The 22,532-nt window shown below is 40.9% G+C and overlaps 1 protein-coding gene across 1 annotated transcript in view; it reads right to left on the minus strand.

Moving 5' to 3' along the window:
- odad2 (outer dynein arm docking complex subunit 2) overlaps positions 1-22,532 on the minus strand; it is a 277,448-nt gene that overhangs the window by 102,479 nt on the left and 152,437 nt on the right. Inside the window, exons 13-15 of the mRNA XM_063042406.1 lie at positions 18,211-18,447; positions 13,178-13,288; positions 7,750-7,904 (exon numbers count right to left, since the gene is read on the minus strand). Of these exons, the coding sequence (XP_062898476.1) occupies positions 7,750-7,904; positions 13,178-13,288; positions 18,211-18,447 (503 nt within the window). The remainder of the gene's footprint in view (positions 1-7,749; positions 7,905-13,177; positions 13,289-18,210; positions 18,448-22,532) is intronic.

A 22,532-nucleotide genomic window follows, 5' to 3' on the forward strand; every position in this document is an offset into this window, starting at 1 on the left:
TCAATTAGTAGGTCTACTATTGTTGCTATCATATCTTTTAAAGCCCTGAGGTGCACACCATTCGGTCCCTGCAATTTGCCCAAATTTATCTCTTGTGACTAGGATTTTTATGTTTATCCTTTTTATTAGAAATTAGCCTATATGTTATCTTAAAAATGATTTAACACATTTGCCTTTTCTTTGTTTCCTGTTATTGATTAATTGTCTCATCCTCTAGATATCCCATACATACCTACTCACCCACCTTCTTCCTATTTATACTGTATGTCTGTTTGTTTTTGATCTCACACATAAGTTATCTTTCAAAATTGATAGAGTGGATGTGGAGAGAATGTGTCCTATGTTGGGAGTGTCTAAGACTAGAGGACACAGCCTCAGAATAGAAGGGCGCCCTTTTAGAATGGAAATGAGGAGGAATTTCTTTAGCCAGAGAGTGGTGAATCTGTGGAGTTTGTTGCCATAGGCAGCGGTAGAGACCAAGTTGCCATAGGCAGCAGTGGAGACAAATGGAGGGTGCAATAGTTCGATCTAAAACCAGTGTATTAAGCCTAAACGATGGAGACTACAATGGGATGAGGGAGGATTTGGCTAGTGTAGACTGGGAACACGGGCTATATGGTGGGAGAGTTGGGTAGCAGTAGAAGACTTTCAAAGAGATTTTTCAAGGTGCACAAAAGAAGTATATTCCAGTTAAAAGCAAGGACAGTAAGGGTGGGGAGAACCAGCTTTGGATAACTAAGGAAATAAAAGGTATCAAACTAAAAGTTCGTGCAAAAGAGGTCTCTAAGAGTAGTGGGAAACTGGAAGATCGGGAAAACTTTAAAAAGCAACAAAGAACCACTATATGAGCAATAAAGAAAGGGAAGCTAGATTCTGAAAATAAACTAGCACAAAATATAAAAACAGATAGCAAAAGTTTTTATAATTATATAAATCAGAAAAGGGTGGCTAAAGTGAACGTAGGTCCCTTGGAGGACGAGAAAGGTGAATTGATAGTGGGTAATGAGGGAATGGCAGAGGCTATTTTGTGTCGGTCTTCACGATGGAGGACATGTCTAACATGCCAAAGAGAGATGTTATGGGTACAATGGGAGGTGAGGACCCTGATACAATAGCTACCACTAAAGAGGTAATGCTGAGCAAACTTGTGGGCCTAAAGATAGGTAAGTCCCCTAGTCCTGATGGAATGCATCCCAGGGGACTCAAAGAAATGGCAAAAGTTACAGTAGAGGCTTTGGTAATAATTTACCAAAATTCTCTGGACTCTGAGCAGGTCCAAGCGGATTGGAAGATGGTGAATGTCACTCCATTGTTCAAAAAAAGGATGTAGGCAAAAGGCAGGTAACTATAGACCAGTTAGTTTAACATCTATAGTTGGGAAAATGCTTGAAGCTATCATTAAAGAAGAAATAGCAAGGCATCTGTAAAGAAATGGATCCATCAGGCAGATGCAGCATGGATTCAGCAAAGGCAGGCCCTGGCTGACAAAATTACTGGAGTTCTTTAAGGATTTAATGAGTGCAATGGATGGAGGGGAACAGATGGAAGTTATTTACTTGGATTTCCAGACGGCATTCGATAAGGTGCCCCATAAAAGACTTACACATAAGATAAGGATGCATAAGAGTTTGGGGTGATAAGGAATTGGATGTTACTCTGGTTGGCCATCAGTGGTGAGCAGTGTGCCGCAAGGATCAGTGCTGGGCCTGCAACTGTTCACGATGCACATTAACGATCTGGAAGAGGGAACCGAGTGTAGTGCATCTAAGTTTGCTGATGATACTAAATTGAGAGGAAAAGCAAATTGTGCAGTAGATACGGAGAGTCTGCAGAGAGATATAGATAGGTTAAGTGAGTGGGCAAGGGTCTGGCAGATGGAGTACGATGATGGTAAATGCAAGGTCATCCACTTTGGAAGGAAAAATGAAAGAGCAGATTATTATTAGATGATAAAAAATTGCAGCATGCTGCTGTGTAGAGGGTCTTGGGAGTGCTTGTGCATGAATCACAAAAGGTTTGTTTGCAGGTGCAGCAGGCTATCATGAAGGCAAATGGAAGTTGGCCTTCATTGCTAGAGGGATTGAATTTAAGAGCAGGGAGATTATGCTGAAACTGTACAGGGCACTGGTGAACATAGAATAGTACAGCACAGTACAGGCCCTTCGGCCCACAATGTTGTGCCGACCTTCAAACCCTGCCTCCCATATAACCCCCCACCTTAAATTCCTCCATATACCTGTCTAGTAGTCTCTTAAACTTCACTAGTGTATCCGCCTCCACCACTGACTCAGGCAGTGCATTCCACGCACCAACCACTCTCTGAGTAAAAAAACCTTCCTCTAATATCCACCTTGAACTTCCCACCCCTTACCTTAAAGCCATGTCCTCTTGTATTGAGCAGTGGTGCCCTGGGGAAGAGGCGCTGGCTATCCACTCTATCTATTCCTCTTATTATCTTGTACACCTCTATCATGTCTCCTCTCATCCTCCTTCTCTCCAAAGAGTAAAGCTCTAGCTCCCTTAATCTCTGATCATAATGCATACTTTCTAAACCAGGCAGCATCCTGGTAAATCTCCTCTGTACCCTTTCCAATGCTTCCACATCCTTCCTATAGTGAGGCCACACCTAGAGTACTGCGTGCATTTCTGGTCTTCTTACTTGAGGAAGGATATACTGGCTTTGGAGGTGGTGCAGAGGATGTTCACCAGGTTGATTCCAGAGATGAGAGGGTTAGACTGTGAGGAGAGATTGAGTCGCTTGGGACTGTACTTGTTGGAATTCAGAAGAATGAGAGGAGATCTTATAGAAACATATAAAATTATGAAAGGGGTAGATAAGATAGAGGCAGGAAAGTTGTTTCCACTGGTAGGTGAGACTAAAACTAGGGGAGATAGCCTCAAGATTCATAGAAACATAGAACATAGAAACATAGAAAACCTACAGCACAATACAGGCACTACGGCCCACAAAGCTGTGCCGAGCACGTCCTTGCCTTAGAAATTACCTAGGGTTACCCATAGCCCTCTATTTTTCTGAGCTCCATGTACCTATCCAGGAGTCTCTTAAAAGACCCTATCATATCCGCCTCCACGACCGTTGCTGGCAGCCAATTCCACACACTCACTACTCTCTGCGTAAAAAACTTACTCCTGACATCTCCTCTGTACCTACTTCCAAGCACCTTAAAACTGTACCCTCTCGTAATAGCCATTCCAGTCCTGGGAAAAAGCCTCTGACTATCCACACGATCAATGCCTCTCACCATCTTATATCAGGTCACCTCTCATCCTCCGACGCTCCAAGGAAAAAAGCCCGCGTTCACTCAACCTATTCTCATAAGGCATGCTCCCCAATCCAGGCAACATCCTTGTAAATCTCCTCTGCACCCTTTCAATGGTTTCCACGTCCTTCCAATAGTGAGGCTACCAGAATTGAGCACAGTACTCCAAGTAGCGTCTGACTAGGGCCCTATATAGCTGCATCATTACCTCTCGGCTCTTAAACTCAATCCCACGACTGATGAAGCCCAATGCACCGTATGCCTTCTTAACCACAGAGTCAACCTGCGTAGCAGCTTTGAGTGTCCTATGGACTCGGACCCCAAGATCCCTCTGATCCTCCACATTGCCAACAGTCTTACCATTAATACTATATTCTGCCATCATATTTGGCCTACCAAAATGAACCACCCCACACTTATCTGGGTTGAACTCTATCTGCCACTTCTCAGTCCAGTTTTGCATCCTATCGATGTCCCGCTGTAACCTCTGATAGCCCTCCACATTATCCACAACACAACCAACCTTTGTGTCATCAGCAAATTTACTAACCCATCCCTCCACTTCCTCGTCCAGGTAACTTATAAAAATCACCAAGAGCAGGGTTCTCAGAACAGATCCCTGAGGCACATCACTGGTCACCGGTCTCCATACAGAATATGACCCATCTACAACAACTCTTTGCCTTCTGTGGGCTAGCCAGTTCTGAATCCACAAAGCAATGTCCCCTTGGATCCCATGCCTCCTTACTTTCTCAATAAGCCTTGCCTGGGGTACCTTATCAAATGCCTTGCTGAAATCCATATACACTACATCTACTGCTCTTCCTTCATCAATGTGTTTAGTCACATCCTCAAAAAATTCAATCAGGCTCGTAAGGCATGACCTGCCTTTGACAAAGCCATGCTGACTATTCCTAATCATATGATGCCTCCCCAAATGTTCATAAATCCTGCCTCTCAGGTTCTTCTCCATCAACTTACCAACCATTGAAGTAAGACTCACTGGCCTATTAAGGCATTCATTAGTCTTGCGAGACCATGGATCTGTGCCTGGAAAGTCTCCACTCTCCAGGGTGCAGGCCTGGGCAAGGCTGTATGGAAGACCGGCAGTTGCCCATGCTGCAAGTCTCCCCTCTCCACGACACTGATGTTGTCCAAGGGAAGGGCAAGGGGCAATACAGCTTGGCACCGGTGTCATTGCAGAGCACTGTGTGGTTATGTGCCTTGCTTAAGGACACAATACGCTGCCCCAGCTGGGGCTCGAACTCACGACCTTCAGGTCGCTAGTTAAATGCCTTAACCACTTGGCCACGTACCCACCTTCTATAATTTCCTGGGACATCTCTACTCCCTTTCTTGAATAAGGGAACAACATCCACAACCCTTCAATCCTCCGGAACCTCTCCCATCCTCATTGATGATGCAAAGGTCATTGTCAGAGGCTCAGCAATCTCCTCCTTCGCTTCTCACAGTAGCCTGGGATACACCCCGTCCAGTCCCGGCGATTTATCCAACTTGAAGCTTTCTAAAAGCTCCAGCACATCTTCTTTCTTAATATCTACATTCAGCACACAGGACTTAAGCCTGGTGAGATGCGGGAGGAGCCCGGCCTGGAGTCACTCCACAGAGCCCAGAACCTCCAAGTGCCAGAAGCTTCTGTCCCAAGCAACATAGTTCAACAGTGCCAGATCAAGTGGCCCCCAGCCAGCAACAAGAAAGAGTGGCTCCAGTTCAGTGGGGATGCAGCAAGGATCATAGAGTTGACAGCCAAGGGAGATGTTGACAGACGGCTTCAGACAATGACCACCATCATTGTCAGCTTTGCCACACAGAGGTTTGGAATAGAAGAGGGAAAGACCATCAGATCCCAATACACTATGAACTGCAGGGCAGCCCAGGTCCACCAACTGCGCCAAGAGCTCCAATCCCTGGCACGGCAGTTCAAGGTAGCAATGGAGGAGGAGAAACCTCCCCGAGTTGAGCTCCGGAACATCTGCAGGAAGAAGCTAATGACCCTGCACAGAGCAGAATGGCACAGTAAGCAAGGGAGAGAAAGAGCCAGGAAGCAAACTGTCTTCATAGCCAATTCATTTGGTTTTACAAAACAGCTCCTAGGGCAGAAACGCAATGGCTGCTTTGTGTGCTCTAAAGAAGAGGTAGACCATTTCCTTCATAATATCCAGAGCAACCCTGCAAGGGAGCAAGAGCTGGGCCTCCACAGAGCCCTTACAAGCCAACCACTCCTCATAGTGGAGTTCGATGTGAGGGAGCCCTCCTGGAAGGAAGACCAGGAGGTTGTGTCTTCAGACAGAGCCAGTTCTGTGCCAGCAGAGTACCCTACAAGATGTACAAGCACTACCCGGAGCTTCTCAACATTCTTTGGAAGATCCTGCGAGTGATCTGGCACAGGAGGACAGTGGCAGACCAGTGGAGGTACGCAGAGGGAGTCTGGATCCCCAAGGAAGAAAATTCGTCGAACCTGGAGCAGTTCGGATCCATCTCGCTGCTTAGTGTGGAAGGGAAAATCTTCTTTAGTGTCTTGTCCCTCTGGATGACAGACTTCCTCCTCAAGAACGCTTACATCAACACTTCAGGGCAGAAGGGTGGAATTCCCGGAGTGCCTGGGTGCCTGGAGCACTCTGGAGTAGTCACCCAGCTGATCAGAGAAGCGCACATGGGGAAGGGAGACCTGGTCGTGCTTTGGCTAGATCTCGCCATTGCGTATGGGTCAATACCCCACAAACCGGTGGAGTTTACACTGGACCAACACCATGTTCCCAGAAAGATCAAGGACCTCATCATGAACTACTACAGGAACATCAGACTGAGAGTCACTTCTGGAGCTATGACATCAGGCTGGCATAGGCTGGAGAAGGGGATTATAACTGGGTGCACAATCTCTGTTATTCTCTTTGCCCTTGCCATGAATATGATAGTCAAGGCAGCTGAGGCAGAGCGTAGAGGCCTGATGACCAGGTCTGTGTTCAGCAGCCCCTGATCAGAGCCTTGATGGATGACCTCATTGTCACGACATCATCAGTTCCTGGTAGCAGGTGGATCCTCCAGGGCCTCGAAAAGCTCATCGCATGGGCAAGGATGAGCTTTAAACCAGCTAAATCCAGGTCCATGGTGTTGAAGAAGGGCAAAGTGGTGGATAAGTTTCGTTTTACCTTGGATGGCACTACAATTCCATCTATCACCAAGAAGCCAGTCAAGAGCTTGGGGAAGGTCTTCGACTGTAGCCTCAGAGATGCAGCTGCCGTCCAATCAGCTTGCAAGGTCACTCTTCCTGACCAGACAAAGGTCATCGAGCTGCAGCTCCAGTTCCCTAACGCGGTCTCTAAGGAGCTGCAGCTCGTCGCACCTGGTGCAGATGTGGTCGTCCGGAAGGCCAGGAATCTTTAGGACTTCCCACATCTGACACTGAGCACAGAAAAGCAGCTTCACACACATACTCTCTGTCTTTACTTTGAACAGATAACCTACCTGGCCTCGACCCTTTATCACCAAAGCCCCGTTGAGCCAAAGCCTTCCTACTTTGTCTCCCACTACTCTGACGCCCGCTCTGCTAAGCTGTCTTCCTTTTAAATGCTTCCCGCCATTCTCACTGGGGGAGTAGATTTAGGATGGAGATGAGGAGGAACTGCTTTTCCCAGAGGGTGGTGAATCTGCGGAATTCTCTGCCCAATGAAGCAGTGGAGACTACCTCAGTAAATATATTTAAGACAAGGTTGGAGAGATTTTTGCATACTAGGGGAATTAAAAGTTATGGGGAAAAGGCAAGTAGGTGGAGATGAGTCCATGGCCAGATGAGCCACGATCTTACTAAATGGCAGAGCAGGCTCAACAGGCCAAATGGCCTATTCCTGATCCTATTTCTTATGTTCTTATGTTCTAAGTCTTTCTGTGTATTTGAGGCAAAGGTTAATAGATTCTTGACTGGTCAGGGCATGAAGGGATACGAAGGAAGGGAGGAGACTGTGGACGAGAGGAAAAAAGGATCAGCCATGATGAAATGGTAGAGTAGACTCGATGAGCCATATGGCCTACTTCTGCTCCTATATCTTACGATCTTATGGTCCAAAATCAATTTTCTCCCTCTTTTTAAGTATTTTAGTCTTCAACTGTTGGATCTGAAAAACATTTCAATTCACCAGCCCGTGCCACATTGTATGCTCTAACTTTCAAATTAACATTATCGTTAAATAAATAAGGTTATCAATGGGGGGGGGATGGAAATGGGGAGGAAATCCTGGATGGCAATTTCAGTCAGGAGGATCAGGCAGCGAAGATCTATTCTAGCCCAATACCTGTGTTTGTACAGCAAATAAAAAATCATAACTTCAATATCTTTTAATGCAAAGGTTAATATAATTTCTCTCTTACTTGTCAATGTTATTTGAAATGAATAACCTATAAACCAGCTTCATTCTAGGATCAAAGCTTCTGAGTCATTATTGTTTAATACCTGTCTACATTCTCCATACTTATGGCACATTTCCAGACAGCTCCTGTAGCAGCTGCTAACAATTCTTTGTTGTCAGACCTGTTGAAGAGTTTTACCAGTGGTTCCAGTCCGTTGTGAGCTCGAACAAGATCACGTGTTTCCTTATCCTCTCCACACTAGGAAAGGAAAGCACAAAATTATACTTAGAATCAGAAATAAAATAGATTCATACCTAAAACATAATTGATGCATCATAAACTGTTTATGAATGCTTTTTTTTTACATTTGTTTGATGCTGGTATTTTTCTTGTTAAGTAATAAGATGCAACTATTTCTCATCTTATCAATACTCAACTAATGACAAGATACTCTTAAGTGTATGTCCCTCATTTACAAAGTTCTTTCTCACTATAACAAAAAATGCACCAATCTCCAGTTGTAATGTATTTGGTACTTCCTTCACTGCCATTTTGCCTTTGTTAAAATCTTGAAGGATGTTGAGAATACATTTTACTGAATCACAATTTATTTTCTGGATTCATCAAAATGTATTCACTGCATCATTCAAATGGTTACAAAACATTCTATATATCTTTAAAACATTACATCAATCTATGGACATTAATACAAAGCCTGATATAACAGAAATGAAGATGTTGAATGTTTGTTTTCATCAGCCATTTAAAAGACTTTTGGATACGTCCATGGAAAATTAAGAATTAAGGCCAAATTGTGGTGAGGCAATGCAACGTGACAGTCTTAATTATTGTGCTAGAATTCTACCTTGTCATTTCTATCTCCCTTCATCAACTGGTATTGTGTGAGGAATTACCTGGTCAAAAAGAATCTCATTGCAAACAACTTCCCCAGACATCTGGTTAAAGTTGAGGATGTAGCTGATAATGTCTCTGTACCATTTGATGCCCCAGATACCACTTCATTTTTGCAATGTATGGGCTAATTAGCTACTGCTATGGTTATGGCTTATTACCCACACCATGTCCTTTCAGGGCTGAATAGCAATGATGAACCCACTATTTAGGGAATTTGGAGAAGATATATCAGTGCTTCTCAGAAAGAGAATCAATATAAAAATAAGCAATTAAGAGAAAATTATGGCTTCTGTGTGTGCATAACTCCCACAGATTTATGAATCATAAAAATATTTGAGAATATATTGTCAAGTTAGCAAATAATAATGGGCTTGAGGAAGTTGAACAGGATGGCATGGAACAGTAAGTGAAGGCTCATGGCAATGAGCTTGCAAAAAAGGATTTGTTAAGTTCCAAGCAAGAGAAATTAGCACATAATATGAAAAGGCTTTGTGGTGCCCATCTACTTGGGCAAATAATTGCTAATTTCAAAGTCGACAATCCAGGTATGAAGCAATTGACAATCCAATGTGTGGCTATTTGATAGGAAATGCCATGTTTTACTATGAGGAGCTTTAAAAGAAGAAAAATTGCAGTGCCGATTTTCACTGACACCTTCTTTAAGCTTTGATCTTTGCAAGCTCAGATCTTTTGAATATCAATAACAATTCTCCACCTAATCTTTGCCACTGCTACTTCAACACTGCCACTTGCATGAATGGGGAGCAGGAGGAGACCCTCAATTTCAGCAAGGAATAAGACCTAGGGTAATTTTGTGCAACCACAGATCTATATTCTGATCTACTCAGAGTATTTTTTCCACCGTTTGTTTTTGAAGAATCTGGTGCAAGATTAAGCTTCCACAACCCTTTGAGGAAAAGAGTTCTAAATACTTGGGTTTCTATAAGTGAAAGAGCTTCCTTGCATGTCTGTCCTTATGTTGACACAGTGATCTCTAGTTCCAGATTCTCCCTCTCAAATACCATTCAGTCAAGACATGCCAGGATTAAACCTTGTTTGTCGAGAACCCTGAAAGTGTACAGGATGCAATGTTGTAATTTAGTTTAAGATTTAATTCTTAATAAAAACAGGATTTAATTATTCTGAAAACTCAAATTGATGTAGTTTTTAAGTGGTTAGGTTTTTTTGAATTAAATTCCAGAGGACAGCAACATAACCAGAACCTTTCAAATAAAAGCATTTGAAAAGCAACAATTAATCTATTGTTGGGATTCAGTAGGTTGAGCAACATTGATGGGAGAAAAGGAATTGCCAATGTTTCAGGATTGAAAATAGTCAATGTGGAGAGAAGAGGAGATTCATGAGGTAGATGTCTGAGTGAACGCTAGGCTGAGGAGAGTGAAAGATAGCTGGCAAGTTCTGCCAGATATCGAGCAGAAGAAGAGAGTTGGGCAGCAGTGGCTCGTGAATAATACATGGAGGCAGAAAAAGAAAGAGAAAAATGAGAGGCAAATGGAGCAGGGTAGAAGGGGGGGGGAGTGTGAAGGTTAGAGGAAGTTGCTGGAGGAAGATAAGCAGGAACACAAAGCTCAAAATAATTTATTATATAAGTATTTATCTGTCACCATACACTAGAGATTCATTTTCTTGCAGGCACAAAGGGCCACCAGTGCTGGAATCCGATGAGTAAATGAGGTGATAATGGAACCTTCAAAGGGAGAAATGCATTGCAGTTGGAACCAGAACTACAAAGTAGATAAGAGAGTGGAGGAGTGTGGAAGGGGGAAGCCTGTGGTTGAACTGTATATGGTGGGTGGGTGGAACCAGGAGGCAGAAGGAGTAAAGATGGGTGATGGGAAAGTAGACAAAAATGGAAGGGCCGAGGAAGGAGGGGTGGGGTAATTGGGGTAAGGGGGAGAAAATACCAGAGAAGAGGATTAGCTAAACTCTGTGTTCACGCCATTGAGTTGTTCACTACCCAGATGGAATTTGAGTTGTTGCTCCTCTGGTTTGCATTGGGTTTCCATGTCTCAATACCAACGCAAAATATCTTTGCCTTGTCAGTCTCTTGTGTCTCTAAGGTAATTGAAATACACTCACAATGTATGATTTTTCACTTAACAAAACATTGTCTAAGAAGGTAACCATTTTGAAAATAAAGGTAAACCTATAAAACATCTAAGAAAAGCACAGATGCAGAAGCAATAGAAAAGTCCATTTAGAACCTTTAAGAATGTTGCACAGAATATAATGCACTTTAAAGCATTGTTCTTGCGCAGATGACAAACTCAACTTGGCTTGATGTATTATGTGTATGAAACACTAGTAACGTGCTTGCATCAAGTTCTTTTATGTGCTAGGGGAAACAAATCTGCTTATTTTACAACTATTAAGCAGAAAAATGTCAGATAATTTCCCAAAGACTCAAATGGCAATAATTTAAGATTTACTGCAATTCTCTGTATTCCACTTGATTCTACTGTGTCCAGCAATGGCATTTTCAGAAGTTCCTAATTCTCATCAATCACTAGCTTTAATGAGCATAAATATTTTTTAAGAAGAATGGATATAATAAATATTATGATGCTGGCTAATAACTTGTGACTTTTCCATGGAAAATCAGGCAAAAGGAGCTTTGAGCCTAAAAGCGAATGATGTAGATCAAATTGACTAAATGTGTGTACCCAGTGCAAAGGGAGTAGATTAAGTTAGGCAGTACCTCAGTGCTGAGCATCTAATGGGGATGGTGGCATTTCCAATCTACATAGCTGATTACACTAATGTTCCTTTGCCACTCTCAACCTGTGCTAGCTGTCTCTCCTACAGTATTGAAACCAGCAGTTCACAATTGCTGCTGTTTTCCAACAGAACATTCTAGTGGAGACATGAGAGACTGCCAAAGTTGGAGTCTGGAGAAACACACAAAAAGGTGGCGGAATTCAGTGGATCAGGCAGCATCTATGGATGGGAATACAGTCAATGTTTCAGGTTGAGACCTTTCTTCTGGACCTGATACAATTCTAGTGCAATAGAGGAACACAAGTCAAATACAATTTTAGTGCTCTCTCAGTACTGTTTTCTCTTCATGCCCCTTGCAGTGGAGTTGTTTGGAAGCAGAGCCTCCATCTTTTGTGCACCAGCTCAAAAATGAAAAGTATAAGCACCAGTAAGTTGGGCAGATCTATCTACTTCTTTGGGTTTTTAATAAGGAAGATCAAAGGTGGAGAGGGTCAGTAATTTTAAATTCCTGAGTGTCACTATCTCAGAGGACCTGTCCTGGACCCATCACATAAATATAATTGCAAAAACAGCCCAACAGCAGATCTACTTCCTCAGGAGTCTGCCGAGATTTTTCATGTCATCAAAAACATCAGCAAACGTCTATTAATGTGTGGTGGAAAGTTTGCTGACTGGCTGCATTATGGCCAGGTATGGGAACACGAATGTCTTTGAGCAGAAAATTCTACAAAAGGTAGTGGATTTGACCCAGAACATCAGGGCTAAAGCCCTCCCACCATTGCACACATCTACATGAAACGTTGCCATTGAAACGCGGCATCCATCATCAAAGTTTCTCACCAGCCAGGCCATGCTCCTTTCTCGCTGCTGCTAACAGGTAGAAGGTACAGGTGCCTCAAGGCTTGAACCACTAAGTTCAAGAACAGTTACTACCCCTCAACCTCTGGACTCTTGAACAAAGGGGATAACTACGCTCATTCTATTTCTGATGTTTCCACAACTGATGGTCTCACTTTAAGGAGTCTTTATCTTGTTATTTCATACTCTTGTTATTTATTGCTACTTATTCATATATGCATTTGCACAGTTGTTGTTCATTGATCCTGTTTACAGTTAGTGCTTTATAGATTTGCTAAGTATGCCCACAGGAAAAATCAACCCAGAGTCGTATGTGGTGACATGTATGTACTCTGATAATAAATTTTACTTCTTGATTTGTACTTCTGCTTTTTTTAGGATATATATCTGAAGCTGTAATGTAGTAAAATAAGGGTTTCAAAAGGGTATAAACGGAAATGTACTCTTGCCTCTCATACTCCACCAGTTTTCATGTCTACGTTGCAAATCAATTTGGCTTTTTGAAGGAAATTCTTTTATTCAGGCAGTGTTTATATCAACATTTCTTTACAAACAATTTTCTTAGGTAACCCCCAGTGGATGATGGTAGATGATAATAAATTTACTTTGAACTTAGAAGTTTTCAATAGAATGAGCTTGGAAAATGCACAGGATCAATTTACCAATCCGATGAGATAGCATCCCATCAATCCAGTATCCCTGGAGTGTCTTCACCAGACTGCGTAGTAGATACAATCCTGGCATAAGCTCTGGGATTCTCAGCCCACATAATTCAGGGAATTATTTCTTTCTTTCTGATAATATTCATTCATAAATATCTTGCCTATAAAATAAACTAACTTTTACAAATTGTTATAAATTGTCATCACATATCATTAACATTTTAAAAACATTGTAAACTAAATGAAATAAAAGCACCTTCATAATGTTTTGTAAACTCATTTCATATTAACACTTCAGAAATATTATGATGCAACATACCCAGAGATATAAAAAAAACATTATTCTTATATTTGCACCTTGAAAATGGCACGGGCACAATGCATTTGAAGTTCCTCACTTTCACTGCTAAGATTTCGCACCAGATCCTTAATCATATTTTCTGTTCGAATAGCCAAACTATAACTCGGCTGAAAAATAGAGAAAAAAGGTTGCACTCAGTTAATTCTATAGAATGTTACATGTTTCTTTTATGCTTGGAATTTAATGGATGTTGAAGTGAATGCTGTTTGTAAATTTTTTATAAAAAGCTGTTCATAAGGAAAGTGGAATGGTTGGAAAAATGGTAAGGGATTAGAGAATTATTTTCATGAACTTTTTCATGATGTTGCAATACAAAAGTTCAAGAAAATTTGAAGTCGTTGTCGTCTGAACCCTTAGTGCTTAGCTGGCACATGGGGCCTCAAATTTGAAATAAGATCAACTAAACTTGTTGAAGCTTATTAGTTAGAAACAGATGTAACAATGATTTTAGTTGCATATTCAGAATTGTGTAGTACTGATCTGACACCAAGTTGTAGCGAGTCCATTCAATTTAGTTTGGATTAAGAGGAATCAAGTAGATTAAGAAGATGAATTGAAAATCACATACAGAATCACAATTTACATACCACCAAAGGCTATAATCAGCTGCTTAAGATACTGCATGATGCCATCTCGAAACAAAAAAAAGTCCATCCCAATGCATTTCAAATCATAATCAGGGACTTCAACCAGGCTTGTTTGAAGAAAACCTTGCCCAATGCCATCAGCATATAACCTGTAACCTGAGGTCCCAGCACACTAGACAACTGTTTTACTAAGGTAAGGAGTGACTATAGATCCATGCCCAGACTGCACTTCGGTAAATTGGGTCACTTGGTTGTCCTTCTCCTACCTGCACATGGGAAGAGGCTAAAGAGCAAAGCTCCAGAGATTAGAACAAAGAAGTGGTCACAGGAGGAAGAGGGCTGGCTATGGGATTGTTTCAAGTTAGTGGACTAGACCGTGTTCAAGGAACTCATTTGTGGATCAGAATGAATATACCATGGTTGTCACAGACTTTATTAAGACCGTTGTAGATGAGTGTGTCCCGACAAAATCATTCAGTGTTCACCAACCAGAAGCCTTGGATGAACCATGAGATCCACAATCTGCAGAGGGCCAGGTAAGAGGCATTCAGGTCTGGTGACCAAGCAAGCTACAAGAGATCCAGGTGCAATCTCCAGAAAGCCATCTCATGGGCAAAGTGGCAATTCCAGACTAAACTTCAATCAATGAAGGAAGCTCGAGTACTATCGCCTCTTATAAAGTTAAATCAAGTGACATAGGCAACAACAGGAATTCACTTCCAGATGAACTCAATGCCTCCTATGCTCGTTTTGACCATCAAAACATGGAGGAACCATAATGAACTCCCAGAGCCCTCAATGATCCTGTGATTTCAGTCTCTGAGGCTGACGTGTGAGCAGCCTTCAGGAGCGTGAACCCCCGAAAAGCATCCAGCCCAGATGGGGTACCTGTCCAAGTCTAAAAGCATGTGCTGATCAAGTGGCTGGAACATTCACTGAGATCTTCAACCTCTTGCTTCAGCAGTCTGAGGTACCCAGCTGCTTCAAGCAGGCTTCAATAATACCGGTACCTAAGAAGAACATGGTAACTTGCCTGAATGACTATCATCCAGTAGCACGTACATCCACAGTGATGAAGTATTTTGAAATGTTGATCATGAAACATGTCAACTCTTGCCTGAGAAGTAACTCGGGTCCACTTCAGTTTGCCTATCGGAGCAAATTTCCACATCAGATGCCTTCTCATTGGCTCTTCACTCAACCTCAGAACATCAGGACAACAAAGATAATTCATCAGGATGCTCTTTATCGATTACAGCTCAGCATTCAAGGCCATCATCCCCTCAAAACTAATCAATAAGCTCCAAGATCTTGGCCTCCATACCTCCTCGTGCAATTGAATCCTCAATTTTTTTACTTACAGATCACAGTCAGTTTGGATTGGCAAAAACATCTTCTACATGATCTCCATCAGTACAGGTACACCACAAGGCTGCGTGCTTAGCCCCTGCTCTACTCCCTTTACACCTATGACTGTGTGACTAAGTGCAGCTCTAATGCCATATTCAAGTTTGCTAACGATACCACTGTCATAGTCCAAATAAAAGGTGAAGATGAATCAGCATGTGGGAGGGAGATTGAAAATCTGACTGAGTGGTACTTCAACAACAACCTGTTCGTCAAAGTCAGTAAGACCAAGGAACTGATTATTGACTTCAGGAGAAGGAAATTGGAGGTCCATGAGCCAGTCTTCATTGGAGGATCAGAGGTGGAGCTGGTCAGCAACTTTAAATTCCTCAGTGTTATTATTTCAGAGGATTTGTCCTGGGCCCAGCTCATAAGTGCAATTACGAAGTCTCTACTTCCTTGGGAGTTTGTGAAGATTCGGCATGACATCTAAAATTTTGGCAAACTTCTAGAGAAGTGTAGTGGAGAGTACACTGACTGGCTGCATCAGAGCCTAGGGTGGAAACACTAATGCCCTTGAACAGAAAATCCTACAAAAAAATCATGGATACAGCCCAGTCTATCATGGGTAAAACCCTCTCCACTATTGAGCACATCGACACAAAGTGTTGTGGCAGGAAAGCAGCCTCCATCATCAAGGCTCACCACCCAGGACACTGCTGCCATCGAAAAAAAGTACAGAGCCTCAGGACTTACACCACAGATTCTGAAACAATTACCTCTCAACAGTTAGGCTCTTAAGCCAGAGGAGATAACTTCACACCAACACTGAAACGTTCCCACAACCTACGGACTTACTTTTAAGGACTCTTCATCTCATGTTCTCAATATTTATTGCTTATTCATTTATTATTGTTATCTATTTCTTGTTGTATTTCACAGTTCGTTGTCTTTTGCAAACTGGTTGAATGCCCAAGCTGGTGCAGTCTTTCATTGATTCTATAATGGATAATATTCTATCATAAATTTATTGAGTCTGCACACAAGAAAATGAATCTCAGGATTGTATGTGGTGAGATATATGTACTTTGATAATAAATTTACTTTGAACTTTGAACATTGAAACCTGCCCATATCTGCAATTGATCTATATTCCTTTGTATTCTTTGCGAGTCACCTAAGCTATCCACAACACCACGTCTCTTCGTATCATCTGCAAATTTACTAACCCATCCACCTACATTGTCATCCAGGTCATTTATATGCATCAGAAGCAGGAGAGGTCTCAATACAGATCTTTGTGGAACAGCACTAATCACGGACCTCGAGCTAGAAGTTGTTTCTTCAACCACCACACTATCTTCAATGGGCAAGCCAGTTCTGAATTCAAACAGCCAATTCATCATGGATCCCATGCATCTTAATCTTAACGAAAAGTTGTAAAGGCTATATTGCAAAAAGTATATAATTAGGCCTTGATCAAGCATCTGTAAATTATTCACAATTTGCCAATCCTCTGGCATCACTCCTGCAGCTATGGTGGATTGGAAAATAATGGACAAAGCTCAGCAACTAACAACCTGGGAGACATGGTGATCTTCCCCATGATTACTTGAATTAGTTATGCCCATAACATAATGGGTCTCAATGAGAAAAATTGAACATTTAATAGCAGTAGCCATCCTGTTCTTCCTACCTCTACCAGCAGTTTGTTGTGCTTTGCAGACTTTCTGCTCATTTTCCCAGTCTTGCTGCACTGAGCCTACTATGGCACACCTAAAAGTTTGAAATTAGGACAATTTTTTTCAACATCTCCCAAATCATTCCCAGGACCCATCATATAAATATAATTGCAAAGAAAGCACGACAGCACCTCTACTTCCTCAGAAGCCTGTGGAGATTCGGCATGTTATCAAAACCCTGTCAAACTTTATAGATATGTGGTAGAAAATGTGCTGACTGGCTGCATTATGGCCTGGTATGAGAACACTAATGCCTTTGAATGGAAAATCCTACAAAAGGTAGTGTATTCAGCCCAGTACATCACAGGTAAAGCCCTCCTAACTATTGAGCATATCTACACGAATCATTGCCATAGTAAAGCAGAATCCATCATCAAAGATCCTCACCACCCAGGCTATGCTCCTTTCTTGCTGCTGCCATCACGTAGAAGGTACAGTGCCTCAGGACTCACAACACCGAGTTCAAGAACAGTTACTACCCCTCAACCATCAGGCTCTTGAACAAAGGGGATAACTATTCATTCTATTTCTGGTGTTCCCACAACCAATGGTTTCACTTTAGGGACTCTTCATCTTGTTATTTCATGCTCTCATTATTTATTACTGTTTATTTATATTTACATTTGCACAGTTGTTCATTGATCCTATTTACAGTTACTGTTTTATAGATTTGCTAAGTATACCCACAGGAAAAAAAATCCCAGGGTCGTATGTGGTGATATGTATGTACTCTGATAATAAATTTTACTTCAAACTTTGAAGTTATACCTTGAACTTTGAACTTTAAAGTAGGTAAATATACAGAACTTTATAAACCATCCAACAGTAGCATAAGTCAATGGAAGTTAATCGGCAAATAAACTGAAACCAATTGACCATCTCTTTAAATAAGGTTTTGTGCCATTGGACTTCTTCCTGCTTTTCAATGTTCAGTCTGCATCATTGAGAGAAGATATCAGTTGGGACACTGAGTTCAAAACTGACAGCAATAAACATAAAATCTGTGTTGGATGCTAACCAGTCCATTATCTCGATTCCTTTGATAGGCATGAAATGTCTGCATAATATGCCCTCACTAATATTGAGTCTCACCTAATTTGCACCACAAATATGCAAGCAAGCATCAGAGACAATTTGAACCAAAACTACCTCTGAAAAGGCTTCTGATGATACAACTATAGTGTCCTGATTATCTTTCCTACATAAGCAACAACATTATTTTTAATTTTTACATCTGATTTTCTATAAGGGGAGAATTAATCATTTTCTTTGGATCTATGGCAACAAAACATGGAAATAAAATGTCAAACATGCGCATTTTTAGAAATTGTAATATCACATTGACACTATTACCTCTGAAGCACATTCTTGTAATGTGCCGACAACTGGAATAAGCATGTTTTCATGAGGAGACTTCAACAGGTGACCCAGCAGAGGAATACCACCCGATCTACGGATTTCTTCCTTATTTTTTTTACTTTTACTGCAGCTCCAAAGTGCAAGAGCACCACAACGTGCAACTTCAATATCTTTCTTTTGCTCTGCAGTTAGATTAGATGAAAGGATTGGATCACATTTCAAAAGACCAACCTGAAATATAGAAGATTTTTCTAAGTTACTTTCAGGATGTGGGAACAGTAGAATTGTTGGCATTTGTATATATGTCCATCCCTAATAGCCTCAGAATTGAGGAGGCAATTAACATTTAAGCACATCTATGCTACTGGCATTAACATATGTTTCGAAGTTTTATGAGTAATGTTTACCATCAAGGAAGCTCCCTAGGCCTCCTGTCCCATGATTCTCTCATATCCCTTCTGCCAATCAACTGTCCAGCTCTTGGCTCCATCCCTCCCCCTCCTGTCTTCTGCTATCATTTTGGATCTCCCCCTCCCCCTCCCACTTTCAAATCTCTTACTAGCTCTTCTTTCAGTTAGTCCTGACGAAGGGTCTCGGCCCAAAACGTCGACTGTACCTCTTCCTAGAGATGCTGCCTGGCCTGCTGCGTTCACCAGCAACTTTGATGTGTGTTGCTCAAATATTGGTAATATCTCTGAGACCTAACTTGGTTGCAACATATCGATACAGCTATAAATAAGGCAAGGCAGCAGCTATATTTCGTTAGGAATTTGAGGAGATTTGGTTTGTCACCAAAAACACTCGAAAACTTCTGCAGATGCACAGTGGAGAACATTCTGACTATCTACCTCACTGTCTGGTATGGGAGGGGGGACTTCTGGACAGGATCAAAGGAAGTTGCAGAAAGTTCTAGAATTAGTGAACTCCATAATGGGCACTAGCCTCTGTACTATCCAAGACATCTTCAAGGAGCAGTGCCTCAGGAAAGTAGCATCCATCATTGAGGACTCCCACCACCCAGGACATGCTCTCTTCTCATTGTTAGCATCAAGAAGGAAGCACACTTAACAATTCAGGAACAGCTATTGATTTCTAAATGGACATTAAACCCATGAACACTACTTCATTACTTTTTAAAATTTATTTCTGTTTCTTGCACTACTGATTTTAACTTGACAATTTTAATATACATATAGTTATATACTTAATGTACAAACGTTTGTAATTCAGATTTTAAAAATAATTATCACTGTATTACATTGTACTGCAACTGCAAAGTCAACAAATTTCACAACTTATGCCGGTGATATTAAACCAGATTCAGATACTGATATTGAAGAAGTTAAAATAGAAAATTTTAAAAAATCATAAAGCAACCTGAAGATCTAAGAGGAATCTAACATAATGTAACTGTGATACTTTCCTTTCCCCCACCTCAAAGGTTGTGCCTATGGGCTTGGAATCTCAAGACATTCAAAAAAGATATCAGGACATGGACGCTGTTAGCAAGAATGTATTAATTGCTATGGACTTGCACTTGTGGTTAACATTTATATGGGCATGTAGGCATTTTAGTTATTGATAATCTACAAGATGCTTACTGTAAGCTTGAAGATACTATTGAAGTCAAGGAAAAGTGGTCATAACCTCATGTGAATCTGACATAAATGTTATCTGCCAAGTCTGGATATCAGCCCAAGTCTGGTTCTAGATTGCTGGATGATAGGAGGAGTTGATAATAGAATACAGCACAGTGAGATTATCAACAAACATCTTCACTCAGATCTTGTGATGGAGATAATGTCACTGATATAGCCAAGGTCAATTAGGTGGAGAATACTACCCTAAGTGTGGTGATTATTGTTCTTCTTAGCCAGCTCCACCTTTCTGAGTATCAAAAACAGCTGCCACACAAATGTTTTTCATTTTGATTCTAACAATCTTCAGCTTTTCAAAGATTGTTTGGTCCAAAAGTGTCAAATAGTGAGTTGATATAAAGGCCAGAGACATTCCTAATTCTTCTCCCACATCCAGCTATTACCCCATGACTGAATCAAAACTATGATGAGGCCTGGAGCAGACTACTTTTGTTGGAACCCAAAATGAATACCGGTGTGAATCACATTCAAGTACAGCAGCTTTGAAACCACTTTTCCCCAAATCAGGCTTACTGCTTATTTTGGCAACATTGTACATCTTTTCCTTGATCTAAAGTTATGTTTAACTTTGCTTATTAGACTAGGTTTGGCTATCGGTAGGGATTTTATGATTCAATAATATACAGTATATAGTTGTTATATTCAAAGTATTATTTATTCAAATGTTCACCTCTATTTCTCAATTTTCCTACTTCTCAATGTACTTTCCTTATCTATCATAGCCAAATCACTTTTCACATATTTGTGCTTTGCATTATTTACATTTAAGTCCATAGTTCTGGATTGGACTAAATCACTTTCTTACTTAATGGGCCCTTAATAATTAATAAGCTCTTTGTCAATGCACATTATAAGAATTGATTCGCTCTACAGGAAGACAGGGCCTATACTTTTTAAAATGTAAAAAAATTAAAGGTGATTGTTAAATATGCTGAAATTTACGGTGTTTGCCGAAGACTATAGAAAATGTAGGAAATAGGAGCCAATTTAGATAATTCAGCTCTTTAACTCTTTTCCCTTGAATGCTTAAGATTTAAAAAGTATATCTACACAAATTTTGAAAATATTTAATAACTTGTCTCCATTGTGTAAGAGAATTCCACAGGTTCATCACCCTTTGGATGAAGAAACATCTATTGATCTCATATCATTTCCTGAGGCTATAACCTGATTCTGGACTCCCCAGCAATTAGGTACTTCCTTCCTGCATCTAGTCTATTTCCTGTTAAAATTTGATAGGTTTCTATGTGATCCCTCCTATTCTTCTGAATTCCAGGTCTAGCAGTCTCTATGCAGAGCTCTCCATTTCCATTACTTCTTCACTTCCCTCCTCACTTCCAAAAATTCTCTCAAATTCCAGGAATTCTTACGTTTTCATTGCTTCTCCAAATTCATTTGTACGTAGTAATCTATTCCATAGTTATAATACTTCACTTTAATTACCTGCTCTGCACAGAATCATTTAACCCAACATGTAAACGTGTAATGCAAGGTAGTCGAACTATTTATCTTGTATATTTTTGTTTTTTTTTGCATCAGAAACTCTTGTCAGCAGAAACATTGTTGATACAGACCAAGTAGTTCTGGGTAAAGTGTACAGTGCCTTGAAAAAGTATTCAGTTCCACAAATATTTTCACATTTTACTGTCTCATTTTCTAAATTTATGTAGGATTTTTGAGCTAATCTACAAAACATTGTGTATCATGTCAAATCAAAAGAAAAATTCCAAAACCTGCCAACAATTTACTAAAATTTATAAACCAAAATTTTGCAGCTGAGAAAATATTCCTCCCCTTTCTAATTAATATGCTAACTTTCCTCAGGTGCAATACTGCATATTACCTTACCAACTAACCCAATTTGTTGATGTTGAAGATGGGAGGATCACCTGCTTTCAACGAATTTATAAGAATGACTACCCCCATCTCTGTAGGGTCTAAAAGTATAGTAGATTTTCAACAGACCAACAAAAATGAAGACAAAAGAGGAAAATCAGGGAAACGACAATAGAGAAGCACAAATCTGGGGAAGGGTACAAGAACACCTCAAAGGCACTGAGCGTGCTTCAGAGCTAAGTGCAATCCATCACGAAAATGTGAAAAAATATGAAACCACAGCCACACTGCTTAGGTCAGGCCATCCTTCTAAACATAGTTACTGGAGAAGAATGGCACTTGTAAGTGAGGCTACTGTAATGCCAAGAGTCAGTCTGAGTAAACTGCAGAAATCAGTGGAGATGAAGTTCATTGCTCCACAATCTTTAAAGCCTTGCACAAAAAAGATATTTATGGAAGAGTGGAAGGGAAGAAATCCTGGCTAAAAAAAAAACATATCTTTGCCCGTAAAGACTTTGCAATGTGTCACTCAGAAGATAATGATGTGGAGGAAAGTCTCATGGTCGAATGAGACTAAGGTGGAACTTCTTGGCCTCAACACTAAGTGATATGAGTGGTGTAAATCTAATACTGTGCGTCAGCCAGGTAAAATAATCCCTACTGTAAAGTATGGTGGAGGTAGCATCATGCTATGAAGCTTTTCTGCTGCAGGGACTGGAAATCTGGTCAGGATTGATGGGAAGATGAATGCTGCTAAATACAGAGAGATCCTGGGTTAAGTCCTGCCAGCCCCTGCCAGAAAGTTTAAACTGAGGAAGAAGT

The sequence above is a fragment of the Mobula hypostoma genome, chromosome 3 (genome assembly GCF_963921235.1).
Source record: "Mobula hypostoma chromosome 3, sMobHyp1.1, whole genome shotgun sequence".
NCBI lineage: Eukaryota > Metazoa > Chordata > Chondrichthyes > Myliobatiformes > Myliobatidae > Mobula > Mobula hypostoma.